This window comes from Protopterus annectens, chromosome 12.part0 (genome assembly GCF_019279795.1).
Source record: "Protopterus annectens isolate FY-2018-M chromosome 12.part0, PAN1.0, whole genome shotgun sequence".
Taxonomy (NCBI): domain Eukaryota; kingdom Metazoa; phylum Chordata; order Ceratodontiformes; family Protopteridae; genus Protopterus; species Protopterus annectens.
This window is the reverse complement of record NC_056746.1, coordinates 772,334,650-772,359,321: the sequence shown is the minus strand read 5'-3', so window position 1 is coordinate 772,359,321 and position 24,672 is coordinate 772,334,650. Positions and strand designations below refer to the sequence as shown.

At 42.6% G+C, this 24,672-nt stretch overlaps 1 protein-coding gene across 1 annotated transcript in view; it reads right to left on the bottom strand.

Moving 5' to 3' along the window:
• MAPK8IP3 (mitogen-activated protein kinase 8 interacting protein 3) overlaps positions 1-24,672 on the bottom strand; it is a 3,746,918-nt gene that overhangs the window by 2,605,356 nt on the left and 1,116,890 nt on the right. The window contains exon 6 of the mRNA XM_044088957.1: positions 12,642-12,873. Within this exon, the coding sequence (XP_043944892.1) occupies positions 12,642-12,873 (232 nt within the window). The remainder of the gene's footprint in view (positions 1-12,641; positions 12,874-24,672) is intronic.

The window sequence follows — 24,672 nt, the reverse complement described above, 5'->3', positions numbered from 1 at the left end:
GTCTAAAGGGAATCAAAGCCCTATCACCCACAGGGTTAGGTTTAGGGTGGGTATTTGATGGTGTATGAGAGTTCCCTTGTCCTGTGTGAGTAGGTCCATCCTGAGGAGTAATTTGTGGTGATTGCCCTTGGCTAGGTGATAAAGAAGGGGGAACCAGTGCTGTCTTGGCCAGCAAGATTTTTAGTTGTTCTTTCTGAATCTACAGCATAACTCTCTGAATAAGAGGGAAGGGGAAGAATGCATACACAAACATCCCCTCCCAACAAAAGAAAAGAGCGTCTACCTTCCATGCTCCAGGGGAGTGTATCCTGATGCAATATCTGGGAAGCTGTCTGTTCATGGGGGAGGCAAAAAGATCTACCTCTGGAGTACCCTCATCGATTGACCAGGTCCAGGAACACATCCCTGTTTAACAACCATTCATGGGATTGAGTCATGGACCTGCTTAGTGAATCTGCCATCACATTCTGAACTGAAGGGATGTAAAACGGCTTGTAGAGAAACCTGTCTCAGTTCAGAAGTCTCCCACACATACAGAGCCAATCTGCAAAGGATGTCAGACTTTGTCCCTCTCTGCTAGTTGATGTACCACAGGACTGTGGTGTTGTCTGTGAATCATCTCAACACTCCTGGTAATATTCTGGACTTGAAAATGTGTAAAGCACAGCTCAAAGCCCTCACTGATGTTGATATGCTCCCTCGAATGAGGAGGGGTCCAAACATCTCTCACCCTCCAATTCCTTAGGCTGCACCCCAGCCCATGTCTGACGCATGCATGCATAGATCCTCGTTGGGGGTGGGGGGGAGGTTGGAGGGGAAGGCCTGGATTTTTTGTAACCTGTGAACTTTGCCACTTTAATTCTTTTGTTAAGCAGGCAAAGAGGGGGACCACAAACTCTAGAGGGTGAAGGTATTGTTTTCAGACTGTCCTCGGGGAACCACTGAAATCTCCTCATGTCTAGCCTTGCCAAGGGTACCATGGGGATGGTGGAAGTCTTGAATCCCAGGAGTCACAAGAACTCTCTGGCAGTCAGACACTGCAATGGAATTAGTCGCTGAAAGTAAGTGGTGAGGGACAGGATTTGAACAGTGAGTATTCTGCAGCCCAGGAAGTCATGGTCTTGAGAAGGGATCAGAGAAGATTTCTGAAGGGTTATGGTAAACCCCGGACCCTTCAGAAGGGACATGGTGTAGTCCAGGTGCTCCTGCACTAACTTTAGGGATGTAGCCTGAATGAGGAGGTCATCCAGGTAAGGAAATATCTGAATATCCTGCATTCTGCAGAAGGCTATGACTGGGGCCAAACATTTTGTGAATACTCTGGGGGCCATCAAGAGACCAAATGGCAAAGCACAGAACTGAAAGTGAGAAGAATACGCAGAGAACTGTAGGAATTTCCTGAAGTGTGGATAGATGGCAATGTACAGGTAGGCATCCAATGACACCATGTATGCCTGAGGGAGGATCAGGGGAAGGAGTGTAAGAAGAGTTAACATGCGAAAGGAAGGGACCTTGAGGAAAGTGTTTAGATGAAGTAAGTCTAAGACAGGCCTCCAGGGGCCTTCTTTCCTGGGGATTAGAAACACTCTGGAGTAGAATCCTTTTCCCTTTTGATATGGAAGCACCTCTTGGATGGTACCCTGGAATAGCAGGGAATGCAGAACTGGGGGGGGGGGGGGACCATTTGGTCTCAAGGTAGTTGTGAGATACCTCTCAAGGTTGGCCTAGATTCCCAAACCATGACATAGCCTTGTTTGATAATGGTAGGGATCCAAGAGTCCTGTGTAATCTGTTTCCAAACTGGGAGGGGCAGGGGTAGGCAAAGAGAGAGAGAGGGTAAATGGCTATATGGCCTGGTAGTCACAGACTACCAGGTTTGGTCTGAAAGGACTGCTGTTGGGAATGTGTGGAAGGGGAAGATCTAGAGGGGGCCTGTTTTCTGGTACTCTTTTTCGCTTTGAGGCTATGGTACTTAGAGGCCTTTCTCACGAAGGCTGCCCTGGCTGGGTAATTCCTCTGGAAACAGTGGACAGGAGAAACAAAAATGTGCCTAAGGTTTTGTAGCTCCTTCCCCTTTTCCTGAAGGGCTTTAAAGAGCTCAGCAGCTGCAGAGCCAAACAAGGTCTTGAGCTTGGCTTTAACATCATCTGGCAAAGGCTGCAACCTGAGCCATGAATACCTCCTTAAGACCAACCCTGATGCTGCTACCCTGGCAGATGCCTCCACGGCATCATAACTGCATTTTATGGAATGCGTAGCAACCTGGCTGAAGGATTTAAGAATGCTAGATATTTTGGCTTTGTTAGGGGTATCTGGTAGTTCTGCAAATTTTTTCATAGCATCTGCCAGAAGAGTCAAGGAATACTTGGCCATATGGGTTTGACAGTTTATGGTTCTAACAGCCAAGGTGGCAGATGTATAAACTTTTTTGCTCAACCTCTCCACAATTTTGCTTTTCTTATCAGAGGCAAGCAAGGAATTGGTGGCTAGCAACTTGGAAGTTTAATCTGTAGCTACAGAAAAGGTAGATGGGGCAGTCATTGGTGTCTTAAAGAGGAACTTAGCATCCTCGGGCACTTTATAAAATCTATCAGGGCATTTAGGGGCAGGAGGTTGTGAGTCTGGAGACTTGGAAGCAACCAAAAACGCATCTAAAAAAGCAGGCAGGATGGAGGAATAACAGAGGGGTTCGGGGACTCCATTTGCAAGAGGTCATAATATCTCTTCTGTGTCTCAGAGACATGGCAGCAGTCCCATTTGAAAAAATCCTTCATCTGCACAATGGTCTTCCGAAATGTAATATCCGCCCCAGAAGAATCTGTTCCATTAAACTCCTCCGCTGGGGAAGCATACCCCAAAGGAGAAGCAATTCGTGAGGAATAAGTTAAAAACTCATCCACACAGGAGTCTTCCACATCAGAGGAAATTTCTTCCAGAGGCCTTTTCCCAGGAGTAGAAGGGGAAGGCCTGTACAGGAGCTGGAGGCTGGCATAAGAGCATAAAGGCATCGAAGAAGCCTTGAGTAAAGGCTTGCCAGTGGGCATTGCTTGCCGGCCAGAAGAAATATGCTTAGTTTTTTGTTTTTTTTTTCTTTGGGGCCTCCAACATACGGTGGACAGTAGGACGGCCAGACGTCGGACAACATTCAACAACATCCGAGAGAACATCTTCTTGAAAAAATATCTGAGTAACCCCATGTGGGCCTTCAGAAATGATAAGCCAGAAGTTCCTCCCCCTCCGGCGCCCAGTTCAGACACCTGAGAGTCCCTCTGGGACATGTTAAAAGTCTCCTTAACAGCTTCCCCCAAGGTATCCATCAAAGGAGATTCTGTGGTTCCGATGCAGTCTATGGGCCTTCATTGGCTTTGGGAGGAACGTCTGGAATAGAGGGAGCAACCTTAAGTTCAGGCTGAGGTTTCCTATCCTTCTTGGTTTGCAGTTCTGCCGAAGGTCCCGACATCAGGTCCATATCCTGCGCAAGGTGTTTCAGACGTTGATTCTCCATGTATAGCCTAAGGGAAGTGAGACGGCTCCTAAGAGTTTAGGGATGAAGGCCTTACAAATCTCACAAGATGTATAGTCGTGTTCTGTGCCTAAACAGAATAAACAGAGCTCGTGTGAGTCTTTATGTGGAATCTGCCTTCCACACTGACACTTGCTGTTCCTAGCTGACATTAACCCACAAGAAATAACATAGTAGCCAATTACATAACATAAAACCCCTGTGGGGTACTTATCTGAACACAAGGCAACTTTCCAAAGTGATGACCGGAGCTGGCAGTTAAACAGGTGGTAGAAATGTTCTGAGGTAGGTGTGTGTGTTGATGTTCGCTTTATACCCGACATCCGTTTATGGCTGATATATGCTTTGTGATGCAAGCCGTTGCACATACTTTTGCAATAGCATTTTAACTTTGGTATAACGGCCAGACGTACGAGTCAACCAGAGGCGGACTCCCCCATGTTATGGATACTGCAGCATATAAATAGAAGGACATCATTCACTTGCTGATGGATCTTGTTGAACATTCTGATGATATCATTTCTGAGACAGAGGAGCTAGTAAATAAATTTGCTGAAATGTTTTTGTTACATTCAGATGAAATACCCCAAGAGAACACTGTTTTCACAAATATGGCTGCACAAATTAAAAAATGCAGATAGAGTATTGCACAGCTGATACTGAGCAGAAAGATTTGGAAGTTTATCTAAGAGAGAAAGTACAGTTGTGTACACTTACCCTAAATGTAGATGTTTGAGTGTATTCACTGTTGCAGTCATTACATTTGGGTTATCTGCTTGCAGTAGCCCTCAGTCAGCCTAATTAACAAAGTCTTGGGTCCTGCGTTGGTTGCTGTCTCTTCTTCCGTGACATCAGATCGTCAGGGGTATAAAACATGCAGCCGACGCCATTACATCAGTTTTTCTTGCCCCAGATGTCAGGTGCCCCCCTAATGGGAAGCAATTAATTGTATATATATATATATATATTGTATATATTGTATGTATGAGTACAGTATCATATCATATCCTGTACTTCCCCCTTGCAGGACCCATGTTAGCGCTGTAGTTTCGTATACATGTACTGTCGATGTTTTCAATGGTTTCGTTTCGCTGTAGTGACTTTCGATATTTTAACATGTCGTTGGTTTGACATGAACCCATATATATATATATATATATATATATATATATATATATATATATATATATATCTACAAAGTTATACCTCCAACAAAAAAGCAAATACACCAAAAAGCTTTTAAGCATAGCAAAGGAGAGTACAGGTATAGCCAAAAGAAGTCAGTGGGCTGGAGGGAGGGTAATCAGGACTACAACAGTGAATACACTTGAACATTTACATTTATGGTAAGTGTACACAACTGTACTATGTTCTTCGTGTTTCACTGTTGCAGTCATTACATTTGGGTAGATTCCCAAAGCTAAGGTTGGGAGGAGGAATTTAAACAGCATTAGGACCAGCTATAAGGCCCTGCAAGACTGCAGTGTCAAAGCCAGCTCTGGATTTAGAGAAAATTGGCAAATGATAATGCTTGGTGAAAGTATGTACAGAACTCCAGGTAGCAGCTTCTAGGATGTCTCAAGTAGGGACGCCTCTGAGAAAGGCTGTAGAGGTAGATGCAGCCCTGGCTGAATGAGGTCTGATGCTCTGTGGGATAGGTTTTCCATGGTGCTTATAGCAGAAATGAATACAATGGCCTATCCATTTAGAAATGGTTTGCTTTGAAATAGCCTTCCCCTCTGTCCCTGCAGCAAATGCCACCAGCAGTTGTTCAGATTTCCTTTGAGATTTAGTCCTGTCCAAGTAGAATCTAAGTGGTCTGTGCACATCTAAGGAGTGCAGTATCCGTTCCCCTTTGTTCTGTGGATTAGGAAAGAAGGTTGGCAAATGGATGGACTGATTAAGAGCCACACTGGATACCACCTTGGGCATGAAGGATGGGTTGGTTCTGAAAAACACCCTGTCCGCATGAAAGATGATAAAAGGCTCCACTGCCATAAGGGCCTGTAATTCCGATACCCATCTTGCTGAAGTGATTGCTAAAAGGAACGCTGTTTTCCAAGAAGGAATTTTAAATCTGCAGTAGCAGTTGGCTCAAAAGGAGGAAGAGTGAGTTTCTCTAAGACAAAGTTAAGGTCCCAGGCTGGAGTTGGGGCTCTCCTGGGTGGTCTTAAATTTTTGGCACCTCTGTGGAACTGCTTGAGCAGTGGGTGAGAAAAGACGGGAGGGTCTGTGTTATAATGAGCTGAAATGGCTGAGGCATGAATTTTGATGGAGGAAAAGGACAAGCCCTTGTGAAGCATCTCAGTTAAGTATTGTAAAATCTGAGGTAGATTGGGCGCTGCTGTGCTCATCCCTAGAGATTGGTTCCAGACACATAATCTTTTCCATTTTGCAGCATATGATTTTCTAGTACTAGGCCTCCTTGCCTCTAAAATGATATCCATCACTGGTTTACTGAGGGAGTTTACCAATTCTTAGATGACCAATGCCTACTAAATCTTGGAGGCTGAACATGTAAGAAATCTTTAACAGTTTGCATAGATTTAGCTTTATCTTCCATATTTTTAAGAACTTCCTCAGCTTTGTTGACAAACAGGCGGTCCTGATTTAAGGAAGCAGCCAACAGTTTAGCTTTAAAATGATCAGGTAAAGATTGCTCTTTAAGCCAAGCATGCCTTCTGAGTACAGACCCAGTGACAGCAGCCCTGCAAGAGGCCTCTAATGAATCAAATCCACAATGCAAAGTATGTTTTCCAACCTGTTCAGCAGAATGCATTAAATCCTGTAATTCTTTATTTTCTGCACAGTCAGGAATCAACATCATTTTCTGTTTAAGCAATCCAGTAACATGTTGTTGATACTTTAACATGAAACTGACAGTTTAAGGCCCTAATGGCCAAGGGTGCAGAAGTGTAAACCTTCTTACCCCATCTATCCAGCACCCTGGAGTCTCTCTATCAGATGGGGTAGGATTTTTAGCAGTAGAAGCCTTAATGCCCTTGGGTCCCTGTGAAATAGTCTCTGGATCCGCAATAGGATTTTTAAAAAGGAACTTGTGAGAATCAGGGACCCTGTAATATCTATCAGGTTTTCTGGGAGCAGGAGGCAAGGAATCAGGGGCCAAACTAGATTCTGAAAAGGCATCATCAACAATGTCTAGTATAGGAGGTATAGCTAAAGGCCTATGCTGAGGCAGGAGTAAGAAATCCCTAAGCCTCTTTTTTGAATCAGAAAAGTCCTGGCTTTCCCAGTGGAAATGCTCCCTTAGAGTGCAAGGTTTCACCAAAAGAAAAATCCTCTGGAGGGGACGCAGAGGAAATAGAGTCCTCTGCATCAGAATCCTCATAAGTAGATAAGGGTAAATCCAGATCATCAGAAGAAGCAGAAAAATCAGAATCCTGGTCAGAAGATTCATAAACAAATTCAGTTCTAGGTCTCTTAGAAGGGGGGGGGGGTTGGCTTCACCTGATTAGAGCTATAAGATCTTCAGCCATTCTTATCATTTGTTTTTTAGGCATAGAGGCCTGAGCATGCAGCCTCGGTTTCTTAGGCATGGTTCAAGGTTTAGGCCTTAAAGAAGAAGGAGGCGTCGGTTTAATATGCAAGTCCGTAGGCATGAATACACGCTCAGAAGCCAGTGCCTGCACAGCAGCTCTGGACCCATCCAAGGTACAGACATCTGCAAGTTCCACAGTTGAAGCATCTCGCGGCATAACGGACTCCGAATGGGTCTCAGTAGAGGCCTGCGAATCAGAAGTAGTGCCTCACTGAGTACCGGTGAACTGGCGACTGGCTTAGGAGAAGCGTCGTCGGCAGCTTTGAACCTATGCGGGCTGTCTCTGTCTTTATCTTTGTGTTTTTTTGGAATACCGGTAGTTGGATGGCTAACTGACGACATTTCTGGATAACTGAACTGAGAACCGAAATATTTAGAGACAAAAATATACCGACGACAGATAGTGCATTGATTAAATAAAGCACAAAACCAACAGCAAGGTACGTCGTGGTCGGGGCCTAGGCAAGGAATACAGTACGAATGAAAATCTTTGCGAGGTACTTGCTTTCCACAAGAAATGCAATTATTAACTTTTACTGACATCGGTAAGGAGCAAGAAAAGGTTTCCCCAATGGGGTACTTAGCTTTAGTTGAAGACTTCGGTTCTGAAATTCAAAAAGGAAAATTTCAGGAGTCGGCTGACTGGCACTTGCAAACTGCTTCTGCTTTGGGCACCGCACAGCAAGAATGACTGATGTAATGGCATCGGCTGCATGTTTTATACCCCTGACGACCTGGCATCACGGAAGAAGAGACAGCAACCAATGCAGGACCCAAGACTTTGTTAATCAGGCCGACTGAGGGCTACTGCAAGCAGATAACCCAAATGTAATGACTGCAATAGTGAAACATGAAGAACATCTGTCAAGACAGTGAACAGTGTATCAAAGATATTTGACGAAAGGGGAAACAGAGTGTGTAACCACTGAATATAAAAAAATGTAATATGCCATTAACCAAGAACTAAAGAAAACACAAGAACAATAGGATGCACATTCCCATAGTATAAGAGCTCATTAGGTGGAACTGTGCATGATTATGATCTGCACATCTGTGCATATCTGAATTGCACATATGTCCATCCTAATAGTCTGCTTTACATAGAGACCACGCAGGCAGACAGACACAGACACACACAGACACACACACAGACACACACACACACAGACACACACACACACACACACACACACACACACACACACACACACACACACACACACACACACACACACACACACACACACACACACACACACACACACACACACACACACACATCCACCCACCCAGGCTCACACCTACTTATACTTAGCTACACACATGCACACACAGACACACACACACACACACAAATACGTATCAGCAGACCCTGAAAAGCAGTCTGACACCTAGTTTGACAGCTGCCAAAGTGCAGCCCACTCCCTGATCCCCTCACGAAGTCTAAGTACAATGTAATGCTCTGGCATAGCCTATGGTCTGTGAGGGAAATAAGTCTTGGTAGTCTAGTGTCTAGGACTCTTTCTCCAATCCCTTAAGTATAGCAGATGTACACTAGTGACCTACTGGCCACAGTCCTTCCCCATCCCTCCATGCTGTGTCTTGGATACCCACATACACAAAAACAAATACGCATATGCACACACTGTTGATATACTCACACATACTCCCAGACATACAGATATACACTCCCATTCATATATTCAGGTCGATATATCTAGATCAGCCATCTGCCCAGGGTGAAGCTGTCTTGCTTGCCCTGCACAGATTCCTCCACTATTTCTGCTACTAACAGCATACACTTGTGCTTATTTCACAACAGCCCTTCAGGGCAACTTGTGTAGTATGGAGTGTATGATCTCCATGCCATGCAAGTATCCTAAAGTAAATAGCACATTGATCCTTGAATAATGTAACTGCATGCAGCACTTCAAACCTTGTATACCAGTGCAGGACTGAGCTACTAGACAATTTTGGGATGAAGAATCATGGCAGGGTAGTACAGAATGCAAACTGACCTGCCCAACTTTTCAAACTGCGCAACAAGGTTTTAGGCCCCAGCACAGCACCACTACTGCACTACCACATTTTTACAATATAATGAACCAACATAGAAACAATGATCTGCTTGTGGCCACCATGTTCTTAGACTTGTCAAAGGCATTTGATACTGTCTAGCACCAGCAACTGCTCATTCAACTCTCCTCAATAGGACACTCACAACACTACTTGTTGTGTTTTTTTAGTTACCTATCTGGAAGGCTACAAGCAGTTAAATGGCAAAAAACCTACTCATCTTTTCAACCAATTACTAGGTTAGTGTTGCCACCTCACAGTAAGAGGTTCTCCGGTTCTATCCTCGGCTGGGGTGTCTTCTGTGTGGAGTCTGCATGTCCTCCCTGTGGTCGCGTGGGTTTCCTCAGGTGCTCTGGTTCCCTCCCACATCCAAAAGACATGCTGTAGGTGGACTGGATACTCTAAAGTGGCCCTAGGTGTGAGTGCGTGCATGTGTGCGCCTGCTGTGGAAGGTTGGGCGCCGGGCTGACAACTCGACGCTGTAAAACTCCACTGCCAATCATGAACGGGCAGGTAATCCGCTGTAGTGACCACTAACTAGGAAAAGCTGAAAGAAGAAGAAGACTACAGGTATCCCTCAGGGCTCTATTCTGGTCCTGTCACATTTAGTGTATTTATTAATGACCTCCACACCTCCAACTCACCATGTTAATTTAGTTCAGTATGCAGACAACTCAACATTAATATGTATGGCCTCAACAATAAATAAGCTCCAAGACATTCCCCAAACATATTCCTCCTCTGTAGAAACCTGACTCAAAGAATCAAACGTCATACTCAACCCCAAGAAAACTACGTTTTTACCTCAAAAAGTTGCCAAAATCAAAAGCAATCTTTTACCATAAAGTCAGCAAATAATACTGTCACTGAAACTGTAATTCACAGTAAACTTCTAGACATTATAATAGATTACAATCTCAAATATGACCGGCATATACTGTACACCATTAAATTTACACACCAGAAACTAGGCTCCCTTTACAGGATTAATGGATACCTCCGAGATATTGCAAGAAAAACTCTAACCACCACCTTCTTACTGTCGATTGTCTTATACGCCGCTCATCTCCTGACAAACTTAAACAATACTCAAAGAAAGAAACTTGCCTCCTGTTACAACAAAATAGCTGAATTTGCCACCAAACTCCCTCATAGTACCTACCATTGTCATAGCTTAAAACAATTAAAATGGGTTGAATTACACAACTACATAATATATTCACAACTAACTACAGCATGCTCATTCATCATCCAGAAAAATGCCCTGCACTACAAAACTTACTATTGCCCTAGTGTCCAGCAAGGAACTACTGCTCTATTAGAAAATTCTTATTACTTACAAATAAGTCAAATAATGTTGCAGGAGACTCACTCTACTCCCAGTACATTGCTAAACTCTGGAACAGTATCCCACCACAAATAAAACTCTCCGACAAACTCTACAATTTTAAACCACTGCTTAAATAAATCTTAACCAACCCTAGTCCTGCACATGCTCATCAACAGGTTAAGACTTTGTGTTCACTGTATGACACTCCTCAAATACTCTCCTTAAACAGAATACTCTCAACCTCTCACTGAAATGACAAAACAATTCTTATACATAACTGCTGCCTGTACAATCCAGTAAGTTGCAGGTAGGCTTTCTCTTTAGTAACTTCTACCTCTGTAAAATGTATAAATATAACTATTTCTTGTGTATAAATGTAAATAGAAATGTAACTACCCTGTGTTTAAATGGAACTTAGTATGTAAGCAAATGGAGCTTTTCTCCCTCGGCCTCCACTGAAAATGGGTATTATCCAGTCAAACTTTCCCAGCAAACAAAGATAAATTAATAAATAAATAAAATAAAACTTGTCTATGAATCCTGGTTAATGCTTTTTTTCTGTGGGAATCTGAAGTATTCAGTAACTATATTCGTAAAATGTTTAGTCAGTGTGGCGAAAAATGCCATACCATGAAAGAGTGTAAAATGGCATGAAATAAGTTTTAAAAAAATAAAGAGGATAATTTATGCCTGGATTGTGGTATGCAAAAAGACGAAAATATAATACCTGAGCAGGATGATGTGGTGGGGCTGATGAAAATGAAGAAAAAAAAATGTATGTGAAAATTCGGTTGAAAATGTTACTGCATGTAAGAACAATGATATTGAACACTGTGAAGAAAAATATATAGAACAGGAAATGCCGATGAGAAAGGGGGATAATTAATAATATTATTTCAAATTGATCAAATGGATATTCCAAGTAATAAGTATGGAGATTGTGAAATGGAAAGGGAAGAAGAAAGAAGTGTAGATTTTCTACTGCTGAAGAATTAAAAAATTGAAGGTACTATTGGAAAAAGATTACAAAAAAGAAAGAAAGAAAGAAAATAATTAGAGAAAAAGGAAATGGTGAAAGTAAAGGAAATGAGTAATGTTTCAATCTTCTACCTAGCAGTGCACACTTGTGCCTGTTTCACAACAGACCTTCAGGGCAGCTTGTGTAGCATGAAGTGTATGAACTCCATACTATGCAAGTGTAACTAATGACATATATAATTATTAGTATGTTGGTGGTAAAAAGAAAATAATACAACATTTTTTGCCTGGCATAAGGAACATTTAGGAAGAACAAAGAGACAATATGAATTGCTATAGCCTTGGAATGCAGTTTGGACTATTAATACAGATAGATGCTTTGGGACAGCAGTTACATTTCAGATAAGAACATCAAAATAATGGATGCATTGTTGACACGTCCAGTGTACGGTAGTTGTTGATATGAAAACAGGATTGTGAAACTAATAGCACTCTATGACATGCTAAGTAAGTAGAAAAGCTAAGTTTCTGGAATTTAGTTAATATGTGTTAATACATGTGTAGTTACGTATATGGAAATAATGTTGAGTGATTTCAACAGTGATACAAGACAAAAGGGGAAACTGCACAATATATTAAAATGTGAACAAGCTGATAGGTTGATGGTCATGCTGCAATTATATATATTTCCTTATTAGGGGAGCAAACAGGTATGCTGAGTGGTTGGGCCCATATGGCTGGCAGGCAAGGGGAGAGTGAAAAAGTACAAACAAAATGGTATGTGAATCTATTTGTGTGAGTCACAGCTCAAAAAAGTACTCACAATCATATATCCAAGTTAGTTAACACAGCTGTTTTTAAAGTTAAACTATACTTACAGACTAAAAAGGCCACAATACCTATACTTAACAGTATCCATGATGCTACATTACATTATATCAGGAATAAGAAAGAAAAAATAATCTAAAAATTAAGTATTTTCACTTTGCCACAGTTGTTTGTTCAGTATCATGTAGCTTTACCTTGGCCCTATGCAGTCTACATAAAAGAGACACACGTAGTTTTTTTTTTCACTACCACTATTGCCTAGCTTCAAGAATTACAAACTTCACAATATTCTAGTAAATGAGAAGCTTTACTTAAATGTATATGCTGTGTCATAACACAAAACGTACCTATGCTGACATTCTTCATCTCCTGTGTCACCTGTACTTCCATGTTGCGACTGTTTCGCTTCTCTCGCTTCCTCTGACTGGCAGATGTGCTAAAGTCATGCGCTGCATGGACAATCTCCTGCAGGGGGGTGATAGCAGCTGAGGGGACAGATGATGTTGGAGAATTGGACTTTGTGCCACTGGTGCTTGGGCTCTCAGCCACAGAAGACTGTCCAGACTCTGACATTTCATCCTGTGAGTGAGGCAAATTCACATGTCAGCACAAACTCTTAACACTCGGATACAAAAAAATACTTCCCTTTTTCTGCTATTAATGGATAATCTGAAACAATGTCCACTTCACAATTAATTTGTAAGTTATAAGGAAACACATCATTTGCTGCCAGGAAATAAACAGCTGACTCAAACTATGTGAGCCACCTAATGTGCAAATATGCACATTTACATTAACACTTAGGGTCCAGCTTGATGTCTCACCCCCCCCATACAATTTACATTACTCCCAGTTCTTTAGGACTCATACTTTACCCAGAGTTAAACTGTACAATTGCTTTTTTACTTCAGCTTATTTGCTGAAAATATACACCCGGAATCTGTTGTTTGCGTCTCTCCCAAACAAGTACCTCCTCTTGTCTCATAAATTAACCTCCCCACATATTTAATTTATCCTGCACTTCATTTTCTGTACTTGGTTTTGCTGATGTTTTAAAGATGTTATCATTGTTCACTCAATATCTGGATATCTCAATATCTCATGTTGCATGTCATGCATCATTCTCTGATAAGACACCATTCCACGACTCACTACTATACAATGGATATTAACAATGACTTATAAGTACAAAAGCAACACCATCACCTTTTTTTTTCACTTCTACATACATCTTTCTTCCAGTCAGTAGCATGAACAATGATGCAACTTTCTGACAGTAAATAGAGCAGCTAAGTAGAAACCTTTGGTACCATCTATCTCAAGTCTTCTTCAGCTAAAAGGTAATGGGGAACAAATATAACCACAAACTTGTGGTGAAACTCGGTTCAGCTCTGGTAAATAATTTACAAGTTAAATCCCAACTGTGGATTAGAAATCTTACAAAAGCAAGTTTCAAACAGACTATTAATGTTTCCATGTTCACTGTTTTACTATGTGTCACAGCTTTTTATACTGTCTTCCTAAATGCTGTAGTAGAAAGTAAAAGATAAGTAATTAATAAATAAAATAAATGCTTCCATTTAGTGTTAAAATATACAAGAATAAGAAAGGCTAAAGTAAATCCACTGGCCTGCAATGCACATGTTCCAGAATTATGGTTACTATGTAGATTTCATTAATAAAATAAAGGAGACACAGAAGTAACAAGGGAGTGTTGGGAAGACATTTCAGAATTATACTGCAGGAATTACAGTCAATGCAATAAACACAGACATTTCATAAAAATTACAATAACATACCAATAACAAACTACAACATAGAAAACAGAGACTGTATTCTGGTATCCTTTTAATTTGCCACCTGTTGTCTGATTCATATTCACACATTCACTACAGCTCAGGATGAAAGGGTTTAGAGCCGATTCAGTCCCATCATACAACATGTTTACAGAGATGTACATAAGGGTGAATATCAAGCTTGCCTGTCATAAACCTATGACTGCATTTCTTAGCTCTAATAAAATCATATTATGATTTTTTAAAGAAGACATGGATATGCAATATTTAACCAGGAAATGTAGTTTGTTCAGTTTCACAGCTCAGTCCTCTTTTTGTCTGGACTACTTATGTTTTAGCTTTAGCAGTAAGTTAGCTGACTTCATGCTATTCCCATGGACTGTGTGCTCCACACACAATGCTTCAAAATGAAATATCCAACAGGTCAATAAAGGCCATACAATTATCATCCTACAATCAAGCAACAGGGACATAGAAAGTATTGAGCAAGGAAACCCTACAGCTGATTTAGTGTTACATTGTCATAATTAGAAATATCATAACTTTACAATCACTTTAAGACGGTTAGTATCCTAGTATATGTTCAATATTTTTGTAGCAGATGCTGTGCTTTACTGTGAAATCAATCATGCCATGGTGACACTAGAGAAGAAGGTAATTTTATGTTTCACTTCTCCCAAAGTCTGTGTGAACTTGTACTGTGGATAGATACAAGATCCACATGTGGGCATTAAGCCTCCAAATCAGAGTTTGCAGGGTGATGTGATTATTTTCAGTGTTTTACACTGTTTTGAATGACAATGTTTTAGGAGTTCAGTGTTTATGTAATCGGATGTTTCAACTGCAATGTCCTGCATCTCTGTTAAGGGAGGTATGATGTTCAATAGTAAACCCCAAAATACAGTAGAAATACCCTTAACCTGCATGTGTAGCTTATGATTTGGTAACAATAACTTTCTTTGCAACAAACATTACAACTTTCTCTAGATATACAGAGTACTTGGTGAGGTATGTATACAAAGCTAAATACTCTGAAAATGACCACATCAGTACTGAATACACTGGCAACATTATTTCTCCTGATATGCAACCAAACATTCTTATATAGCTTCTAACAGGATATGATATTGCACATATATGTATTTTCTTCTGATGCACAGTCCTATAGTGTCATTGGTCTAGATCCCCCTTCCAAAGTCCAAGGACAATAACCGCAAGTCTCAAAGGAGTGAAAAAGTAGGCATGTGGGGCAGCCCAGCTCTCATGTCATTGAATGTAGGGATAAAGCCCCTCCTCTGAATATTATAAAAGCATAATATTCAGAATTTGCTCTTTATTGTCAGACTCACACATTAATATTTCAAAGTGTTGTTATTCAGTACTGTTCTCACACTTCTGACAAGACCACCACTGGTTCATTACTAGATTCTAAATCCTTTCATCTTAGAACTGCTATACAATTGTCACCAAACACTGTAGTCAATCATACTTTTACTACTCTGATCTGTGGCAGGATAACCAGATGTCCAATGCAGTAACTAGTCACTCACACTTCATCATTGCCCTGATGTTCAATATATAGTAACCACAGTCACTCACACTTCATTGTTACCCTGACGTACAATGTAGCAATCACAGTCACACTTAATTACTTCCTTGATATATAATGTAGCATCCACAGTCAACCACAGCTCATTAGTAACCTGATGTACAATGCAGCAACTACTGTCACTCACACTTCATTATCTTGAAATACAATAGAGCACCCAAAACCACTCACAGTTCATCATTAACAATGTGCAATTACTGAATCACAGTCACTCACACTTCGTTATTAACCTGATGTACAATGCAGTAAGTGCAAACACACACTATCACTGCTCTGATGTGCAATGCAGTAACCACAGTTACTTGCATATCATCAATACCTTACAGTACAATACAGTAATCTCAATCATTCACACTTTATCATTATATTAATGTACAATGCAGCAATCAAAGTAAATTACCATTGTACTGAACAACAATGTAGCAAAACACTACCTTGACTTTACTTATTGCAGTAACTAACTCTTTAGCATTAGGTAATGCTGGTCTAAAACAGAATCAGTTTGAACAAATAAATGGGAACTTCATATACTTCCCATATGTACAAATAAACATATCAAATTTCAATTTGCTGTCAATGATAATTCCAGAAAGTCTGGTTTGGAAACAGATTCATATTGCTACAGAAATTGCTGAGTCAGTGATGTAACAGGCTGCACACTCGTCTTTGGTACAGAATGCTGTGGGTTCTATTACCATACCAAGTAGATCAACCACTGACACTGTTGCTCTCCCGAGTGTTACATCATTTAGATGAGATTTTAGACCAAAGCTTTTATTTTACACAAAACATAAAAAACACATTTACATATTTACAAAATGTACACATTACAGGCACATACATACAAATTTCTATTTTTTTTTACTATTTATCATTTTTCTTATGATGTCTTCATTGTTATTCTTCCATAGTTGACCCCACTCCTTTTTCCACAGCCATAATTTAATTTTTCAAAATATATCTACCAAAATCCAATTTCCATTAAACAAAATTTTACTCATTCTTTCATTCCAAATAAAAGAAGTTATGTACTTAGCATAACTTGGTATCTGTGTTGTCCAATTTCATTATGCATTACAAATGGGTCTTTGGATCCATTCTTGAATCCAAGCTAGCCATTTCCCAGATATACGATCCAAGCCTCAAACACCTTCCTCTCCCATGATGCCTCACTCCTCCTCAAACCCTCAGATTGAGTTTGCTGCCCCTTCCTCAAGATAGTTATCTTAGAGATAATAGAAATACAGAGACAAAAGACCTACTGGAGTCCAAACTAGGAACTACTGGGTTCCGCAATCCTCTAGATTGCTCTCAGCTGCACAAGAAAGGGGGAAGGAGGTGGGAAGTGATGCATAATGAAATTGGACAACACAGATACTAAATTTTGGTAAGCACATAACTTCTACTCTGATGTTGTCCATTTCATTATGCATCACAAATGGGTCAGAGCCCCCAGCTACACAAACCATTGGAGGACCTCAAGGAAGGATATGCCTGAGCACTGCAGAACCAAAAGATGCTCTGTTCTTGGAAATTATGTCCAACTTGTAGTGAGACACAAACGTATAGGCTGTGGAACAAGTAGCTGCAGCACATATTTCATCAACTGGAATTCTAGCAGAGAAAGCTGAAGAGGTTGACACTGATCTGGTGGAGTGGGCTCTAATTGGATGGGGAAGTTGTTTGTTTTGCTGAGAGTAAACTGTGGAAATTCATTCTATAATCCATTTTGCTAAAGTAATCTTAGAGACAGCCTGTCCCAACCTGTTAAGCAAAAAAGCAATGAACAACTGCTCTGACATTCTATGAGGTCTGGTCCTATGTAGGTAGAAATGTAACTGTCTGTACACGTCCAAAGAATGTAACATTATTTGCCTTTATTGGAGTTGGGAAAGAGCACAGGTAAATGAATGGTCTCACTCATGTTTGCCTCAGAAGTGACTTTTGGAATGAAGGAAGGATTCGTCCTGACAAGAAACTCTATCTTTGAAAAAGGTTATGTACAGTGGTTGAGAAGACAGAGCCTGCAATTCTGAAACTCTTCTGGCTGACGTAATAGCCATAAGAAAGGCCGTCTTCCATGAAAAATACATCAGCTCGCAAGAACTAACAGGTTCAAAGGGTTTCTGGGTGAGACCTTGCAATACTAAAGTAAGATCCCAAATGGGATAAGGATCCTTCATTGGAGGTCTTAGTTGAAAAACCTCTTTTAAGAATGCCCAGCAGATTTTGAAAAAGAAAGGGTAGAGGGAAAGTTAACTCCCTTCCCAATGTGGAAATTAGTGATAGCAGCAAGAACTATCTCCCTCATGGAAAACATAACCCAAAAAACATAAGAACATCCACAACTGATGCTGAAAAACGGTCTATATTTCGATGTGAAGCCTAGATGGAAAACCTCTTCCATAGGCTACAATACACCTTTTTGGTGGAGGGCTTTTGAGAAGCAAGAATAATGCCAGGGACAAGTGAGAGAAGCCTGGACGTTAGCAAAATTACTGGAAGTGGAGAAACTAATCAGTTAGTTTGAGGGACAGAAGACTGGGGATTTGTCATTCTGTTGGATGTGAAATGAGATCCTGTCCGAGATTCAGTATCCATGGAGGATATTTGCTGTGAGACCGCAGAAAGGGAAACCGTGCCTGATGAGGCCAATGAGGAACAATGAGGATAAGACTGATTTTCAACCTGACGGCTTTCTGTAGAATGTTGGGTATCGAAGGATAAGCATACAGAAGACCCGGTGGGGACAATCGTGGACTAGAATGCCCCTGGGTGACTCTCCGTATGGGGGGATAAGAGTGAAGTACCTGCTGCATTTGTTATTTAAGGGGGAGGCAAACTGATCACTGTAAGGTTAGCCCCAATGGTTGAAAATCTCATTTACTACTGACAGATTCAGGGACTACTCATGAGTACTCAAAATGGATCTGCTCAATTTGTCCACTAGAACATTGGATTCTCCCGGGATGTGCACTGCAATGAGAAAGCGGTTCGAAGCAATCACTCATTCCCACCCTCTCATGGCCTCTCTGCAGATCAATTAAGATTGGGTTCCCACAATTAATTTACCATACTACTGACATGTTGTCCATCATGACTGCAACTGTCCCCAGAGGAAGGTAGTCCTGAAAGGCTTGCAATGTGAGGAGGATCGCCCTCATCTCCAGAATGTTTATGTGCAATTTGGTCTCTGAAGGGGACCACATGTCTTGGACCATTATTCCCAAAAAATCCCCACCCCTCCACCCCAAAAGGGAAGCATCTGTGATCACTGTGGCCAAAGAAGGGGTAAGAACAAAAGGCCTACCTAGATGACAATCATCTGTGAGCATCCACCACTGCAGGTGACACATGCAAATTGGAGTAAGTTTGATCAGGGATGAGAACAGGTGACACCGGATGGACCACTGAAACACCAGAGTCCACTGGAAAACTCACATGAAGAACCTGGATAGAGGCAGCAGAATTATGGCAGCCAACACGGAGCCCAAGGCTATGAGAACTAGGTGAGCTGAAGGAGATGGTGTGTCTAGCAGGCATTGTACCTGCTGCCTGAAAGACAATATCTTTTGTAAGGGAAGAGCTGCAACTTGAACTACCATGTTCAACTGAGTGCCGATGAATTCAATGTCCTGGACTGGGATCATCTTGGATTTTGCCATGTTCACTGTGATTCCCAGGTGGCGAAACAGGCACAACATCACCTGAATCACCCAGAGTAGTTGATGCCTTGTGGGTTCCATTAGAAGCCAATCGTCAAGGTAGGGGAACACCTGGAATCCTTGTAGATGGAGGAGTGCTGTGACTACTGCCACACGTTTGGTGAACACCCAAGGGGCAGTGGTGAGACCAAAGGGCAGTACTCTGAATTGGTAAAGTTCAGCCCCCAGCCAGAATCATAGATATCTCCCACAACACCTGTCTATTTTGATATGATAGCACACATCTTGAAGATCCACCGAGCACATCCAGTCATCCTTGCACATGAGCGTCAGAAAGGACTATATCGCAACCATGCAAACGTTGTCTTCTTGACAAACAGATTCAAACTGCTTAGATCCAGGATGGGTTGAAGGTCCTCAGTCTCATTTGGCATCAAAAAGAAGTGGTGATTAAGTTCTGCATCCTCATTATCCAGCTGGAACCCGCTGGATGACTCTTTTGATGAGAACTTTTTGTACTTCTAGAAAGGCATTCTCCCGCTGAATAGGTGGTACTTCAGGGAGATGCTCCCCTGTGTGGGGAGGAGGAAGGGAAAAAGGAATATAGTAGCCTCTGAATATAAAGTTTAACACCCAAGTGTCACTTATGTCATGCTTGTCCAGGCTTTTGAGTGCAAGGATAGTCTGCTCCCGACTGCCTCCAGAGTAGGAGTGTTAAAATAGCTTGTCAGAGAAGGGTTCCCTGAAGCCCTGGTTCTGTGGACCCCCCCCCCTCTACCTCAGCGGTGGCATCTACCATTAAATCCTCTCCCTCTGCCCCTGGAAGAGGATTTTTCCTGTGAATCAGGGAAGACCCTTGGAATTTGCAGAACCACATCTTCTTCCTGCTCAGTTGATTCCTGGAAAAAGTCCGTTGGGGGGAGGAAAATTTTATCCCTACGGCAGATAGAGGCTTGCCCTCCTGTTCTCTGTGGGTAAGAGTCTCCTTAACCAATGGTTCGAACAAAGAAGAACTGTCAAAGGGAGTGTAAATAAATGACGCTTTGAAGGGGTCCAAAACCCGCATAATCTCATACAGGCATGTCATCTGAGGGCTATGCCTGAACGAGCCACTCGAGAGAGAGGACCCTTTTGCCACGTAGATTAGCCTCACTGAGGAGTTAGCAAGCAAAGCCACAGTATTCAGCTGTGTGGAAACCTTTCTGAAGTTTACCTCTGACAGCGAATGCACCAGAGATGTGGAAAGTTTCTTCATAGGGCCTCTCTGGAGGTGAGTGAAATGTGTCAGATAATTCAATGCTCTCAACAAAAAAGTGGCTGAGGCATACACCTGCTTCCCATGTCTGTCCAAGTCCCCAGACTCTTTATTCGGGGAGTTGTGCAGTACAGCTCTGTTTGGTGAGCTCCTTCTTGAGAGCTACTGACACCACAATGGCATCAATGGGACACCTTACTCCAGAAATGATGATCCTGAGGTGGACTAAGGTACTTATCTGTGTGCTTTGGGATTCGTTCCTAGGTGTCACATTCCTTCCAAGCCTGGCGGTCAATGAGGTCAACAAGTTGGACTGCCAGTGGGGTCACCCAGGATGTAGATGGTCCCCATCCCGAATGCCTCCAGGAACACTGACTCCTCCAAGGAAGAGGGTTGGGATGACCATCCTCCCTTTTGTTTCAGGATTTCTAAGATATCTCCAAAAGAAATATCAAGTGGAGATCGAGGGGACCCTTACCCTTAATCAGAGTCGGTGTCCTCTGTTTAAGACTCCAAGGAGGAGTCAATGTGCTTCCTTCTTGCACCAATGCTTCTGGGGGACTTCCTCTGTGGGATTATCGGAAGGCAGGGGAATAGAACCCCTCGCTGAGGCGTTCACTGGAGGCTCTCTGGGAGGGCTGACCATGTATCGAATGGATATGGACAAAGCTTCAATCCATAGAAGATTGGGAAGGGCCTGGCAGAGGAAGGACCGTGTGTCAAGAAGTCGAGAAAGTCCTCTCTGCTACCTGGAATGTCGAGGATGCCGGGGGAGCCTGAACCCCACCCCAGAGGCCAAAGCCCCAAAGGGAGAAAGAGACAAGGCCACCCCAGATCTGACATCGCCAGAAGGCACTGGGCCTGAGCTATCAAAGGCCGATGCCCTCAGAGGAAGGGACTAGACTCCAAAAAGGACAAGATCAGAGCTGACATCAGCTCTGAGGATACAGCATCAATCCCTTGGATCTGGGACCCATTATGCTCCAACAGAATCAGAGCTAAGCCAGACTGGGGCACAGTCGGAGTAGGGGAAAGGAGTATTCCACAATCCGATGTCAGTTCACTCAGGATCACCAGGCCCTGCAACTCCAAAGCTGAGCATATCGGAGGAGGAGGCTGAAGTATCGGTGACGGAGCTCTCACAGATCCAGTGTGGGTTGGTGAAGGAAAAATCGCCAGCTGGATCTGGGCTTTGAGGAGACTCCTCATCATCCAATCCATATCAGAATGAGAAAGCTAAGAGGACCTGGAGGGCAGGGAAAAATGCGTCAATCTCACTGGGTGAAAAGCTTGGCCTGGCAGTCTGAGCAGGGGAGGGGGACTTGCTCCAGTGCGGAGTGTGACTCAGAGACCTGTGATCCAGGTGTGTATGATGCGGAGTGTGCTCCAGAGATGAGGAGCTATCGATCCTAATGACCTCTGATGGTCTCGGAAGGGTGCTCGGACTCGAGGTCAAGGGATCCAACAAAGTGGGAGGTTTGGTTGGAGCCATCTTCCCCGGATCCGTGGAACCTCTCTGATCCGGATAGAAGGCAATCACAGCTGATGATGGATCCGAAAGCTTCCAACATTTTTTGGAAGCAGAAGCAGATGTCCCCAGGGAAGACACTTCATTCACTGAAAAATACATACCCCCAGTTGTCACCACATCATCCAACCCATTACTTTTATCTTTATTCAAAATCATTCCCATTTCCTTTAAACATCCATTCAGACAAACCAACACTTCTAACATCCATATTTTGTTCATAGCAATTACAGCTATATTGTCTGTGTAAGTCAGAAAGTACAGTTGTGTACACTTACCATAAATGTAGATGTTCGAGTGTCTTCACTGTTGCAGTCATCACTGTAGGGTTCTCCCCTGCCAGCAGGCAGTCCCCGGTCGGCCAGAATCCCAAAGTCTGGGTCTGGCGTCGGCTGCTCAGCCATGCTGCCTGACGTCAGTGCACCAGGAGTACAAAACTGGCAGCCGACGCCATGTTCTCCAGTTTTTCTTGCCCCAGATGTCAGGTGATCCAAAATGAAAATAACCCTTTTGCAAATACACCTCAGAGGAAAGGTGAAGAAGGGAACCACACAAAAGAAAAAATAAGAGGGGACAGGAGGGAGGTAGCAGACTGCAACAGTGAAGACACTCGAACATCTACATTTATGGTAAATGTACACAACTGTACTATGTTCATTGTCTTTCACTGTTGCAGTCAACACTGTAGGGTTGAATCCCAAAGCAGAATAAAAGGGAGGTGGTCATAAAGCAGAGGGTGCGGCTAAAAGGCCCTGCAAAACAGCAGAAGCAAAGCCTGCCCTAGACTTAGAGTAGAGAGGTAGATTGTAGTGCCTAGAGAAAGTATGCACTGAACTCCAAGTTGCAGCTTCCAAAATGTCTTTGGTAGGAACTCCCCTGAGGAAGGCAGCTGAAGTGGCAGCAGCCCTGGTAGAGTGAGTCCTTGTACTCCCTGGGATCTGCTTTCCATGGTGTGAATAACAAAATCTGATTCCATGAGCAATCCATTTAGAAATGGTCTGTTTTGAAATGGCTTTGCCTTGGGAACTGGAAGCATAAGAAACAAACAATTGCTCTGATTTCCTGATGTCCTTGGTTCTGTCCAGGTAAAAACGTAGTTGTCTATGTACATCTAAGGAATGCAAGATCCTTTTCCCCCTATTTTGAGGACTGGGGAAAAAAGTTGGCAGGTGAATAGTTTGATTTAAAGCCACTTTGGAAACCACCTTAGGCATGAAAGTAGGATTAGTCCTTAAAGACACCCTGTCTTGGCGAAAAATAATATAAGGTTTCACAGAAATGAGAGCTTGCAACTCCGAAACTTTCCTGGCAGAGGTCAGAGCTAACAGGATAAAAACTTGATGTTAGATGTGGCAGCAGGCTCAAAAGGAGGTAAGGTGAGTTTTTCCAAGACATAGTTGAGATCCCAGGCAGAAATGGGTGGAGATCTAGGGGGCCTTAAATTCTTAGCTCCTCTGAGAAACTGTCTCATGAGCTGGTGGGAAAAGATTGGAGGGTCTGTATTATAATGAGCAGAGATAGCAGAGGCATGTATCTTAATGGAAGAGAAGGAGAGACCCTTATGTAATAGGTCTGTCAGATAAAGTAAAATCAGAGGAATATTAGGAATAACAGGATCAGAATCCTGAGCCTGCATCCAGATGCAAAATCTTTTCCATTTTCCTGCATAAGATTTTCTAGTGCTAGGACGTCTGGCTTCTAAAATGACATCCATAACCTGTTTGGGTAGGAGAGAATGAATCATAGACCCTGGATTAGCCAAGCAGCCAGGCTGAGAGTTTTGACATGGGAGTGCAGAACCTGACCCTGGTGTTGGGACAGAAGGTTCAGAGTCTGAGGTAAAACCCATGGGGGCTCCTGAGAAAGGTTTTTCAGTGTTGGATACCAAAACTGTCGAGGCCAACTTGGGGCCAGTAAAATTATCATCTTGGGCTTGTCCTGCTTGATCTTTAATAACACCCACGGAAGAAGAGGTAGAGGTGGAAAGGCATACCCCGAGAGGTTTCTCCAACTGAATGATAGTGCGTCCACTTTGTGGAATGTCCTTGTGCAAAAAATCTGTAGTTGTGGTTGAGGTGGGATGCAAAAAGATCTATGTGCGGGCATCCCCAGGCTGCTGTAATCATCTTGAATATTTCGGTGTCCAGCATCCATTCGTGTGGGTCTGACAGGTTCCTGCTCAGACTGTCTGCCAGGATCTTTTGTTTCCCTGGTAGATACTGAGCTTGTAGGTCTATTTTGCAAGCTAGAGCTGTGTTCCATAGATTCATGGCTAGTCTGCAAAGGGGGTAGGAGTGAGAACCCCCTTGCTTGTTTATGTACCACATAACTCTGGTGTTGTCTGTCCGTATCAGTAGTTGTCCTGGTTGTAGAAGATTCCTGAAGGCCAATAGAGCGTTCTGAACAGTTAACATTTCCTTTAAATTGATATGCAGGTGCTTCTGACCCTTGTCCAAAGGCCCTGCAGGCATGAGCCCTGCAAATGGGCTCCCCATGCGTAATCTGAGGCGTCCGTGGTTAGTATC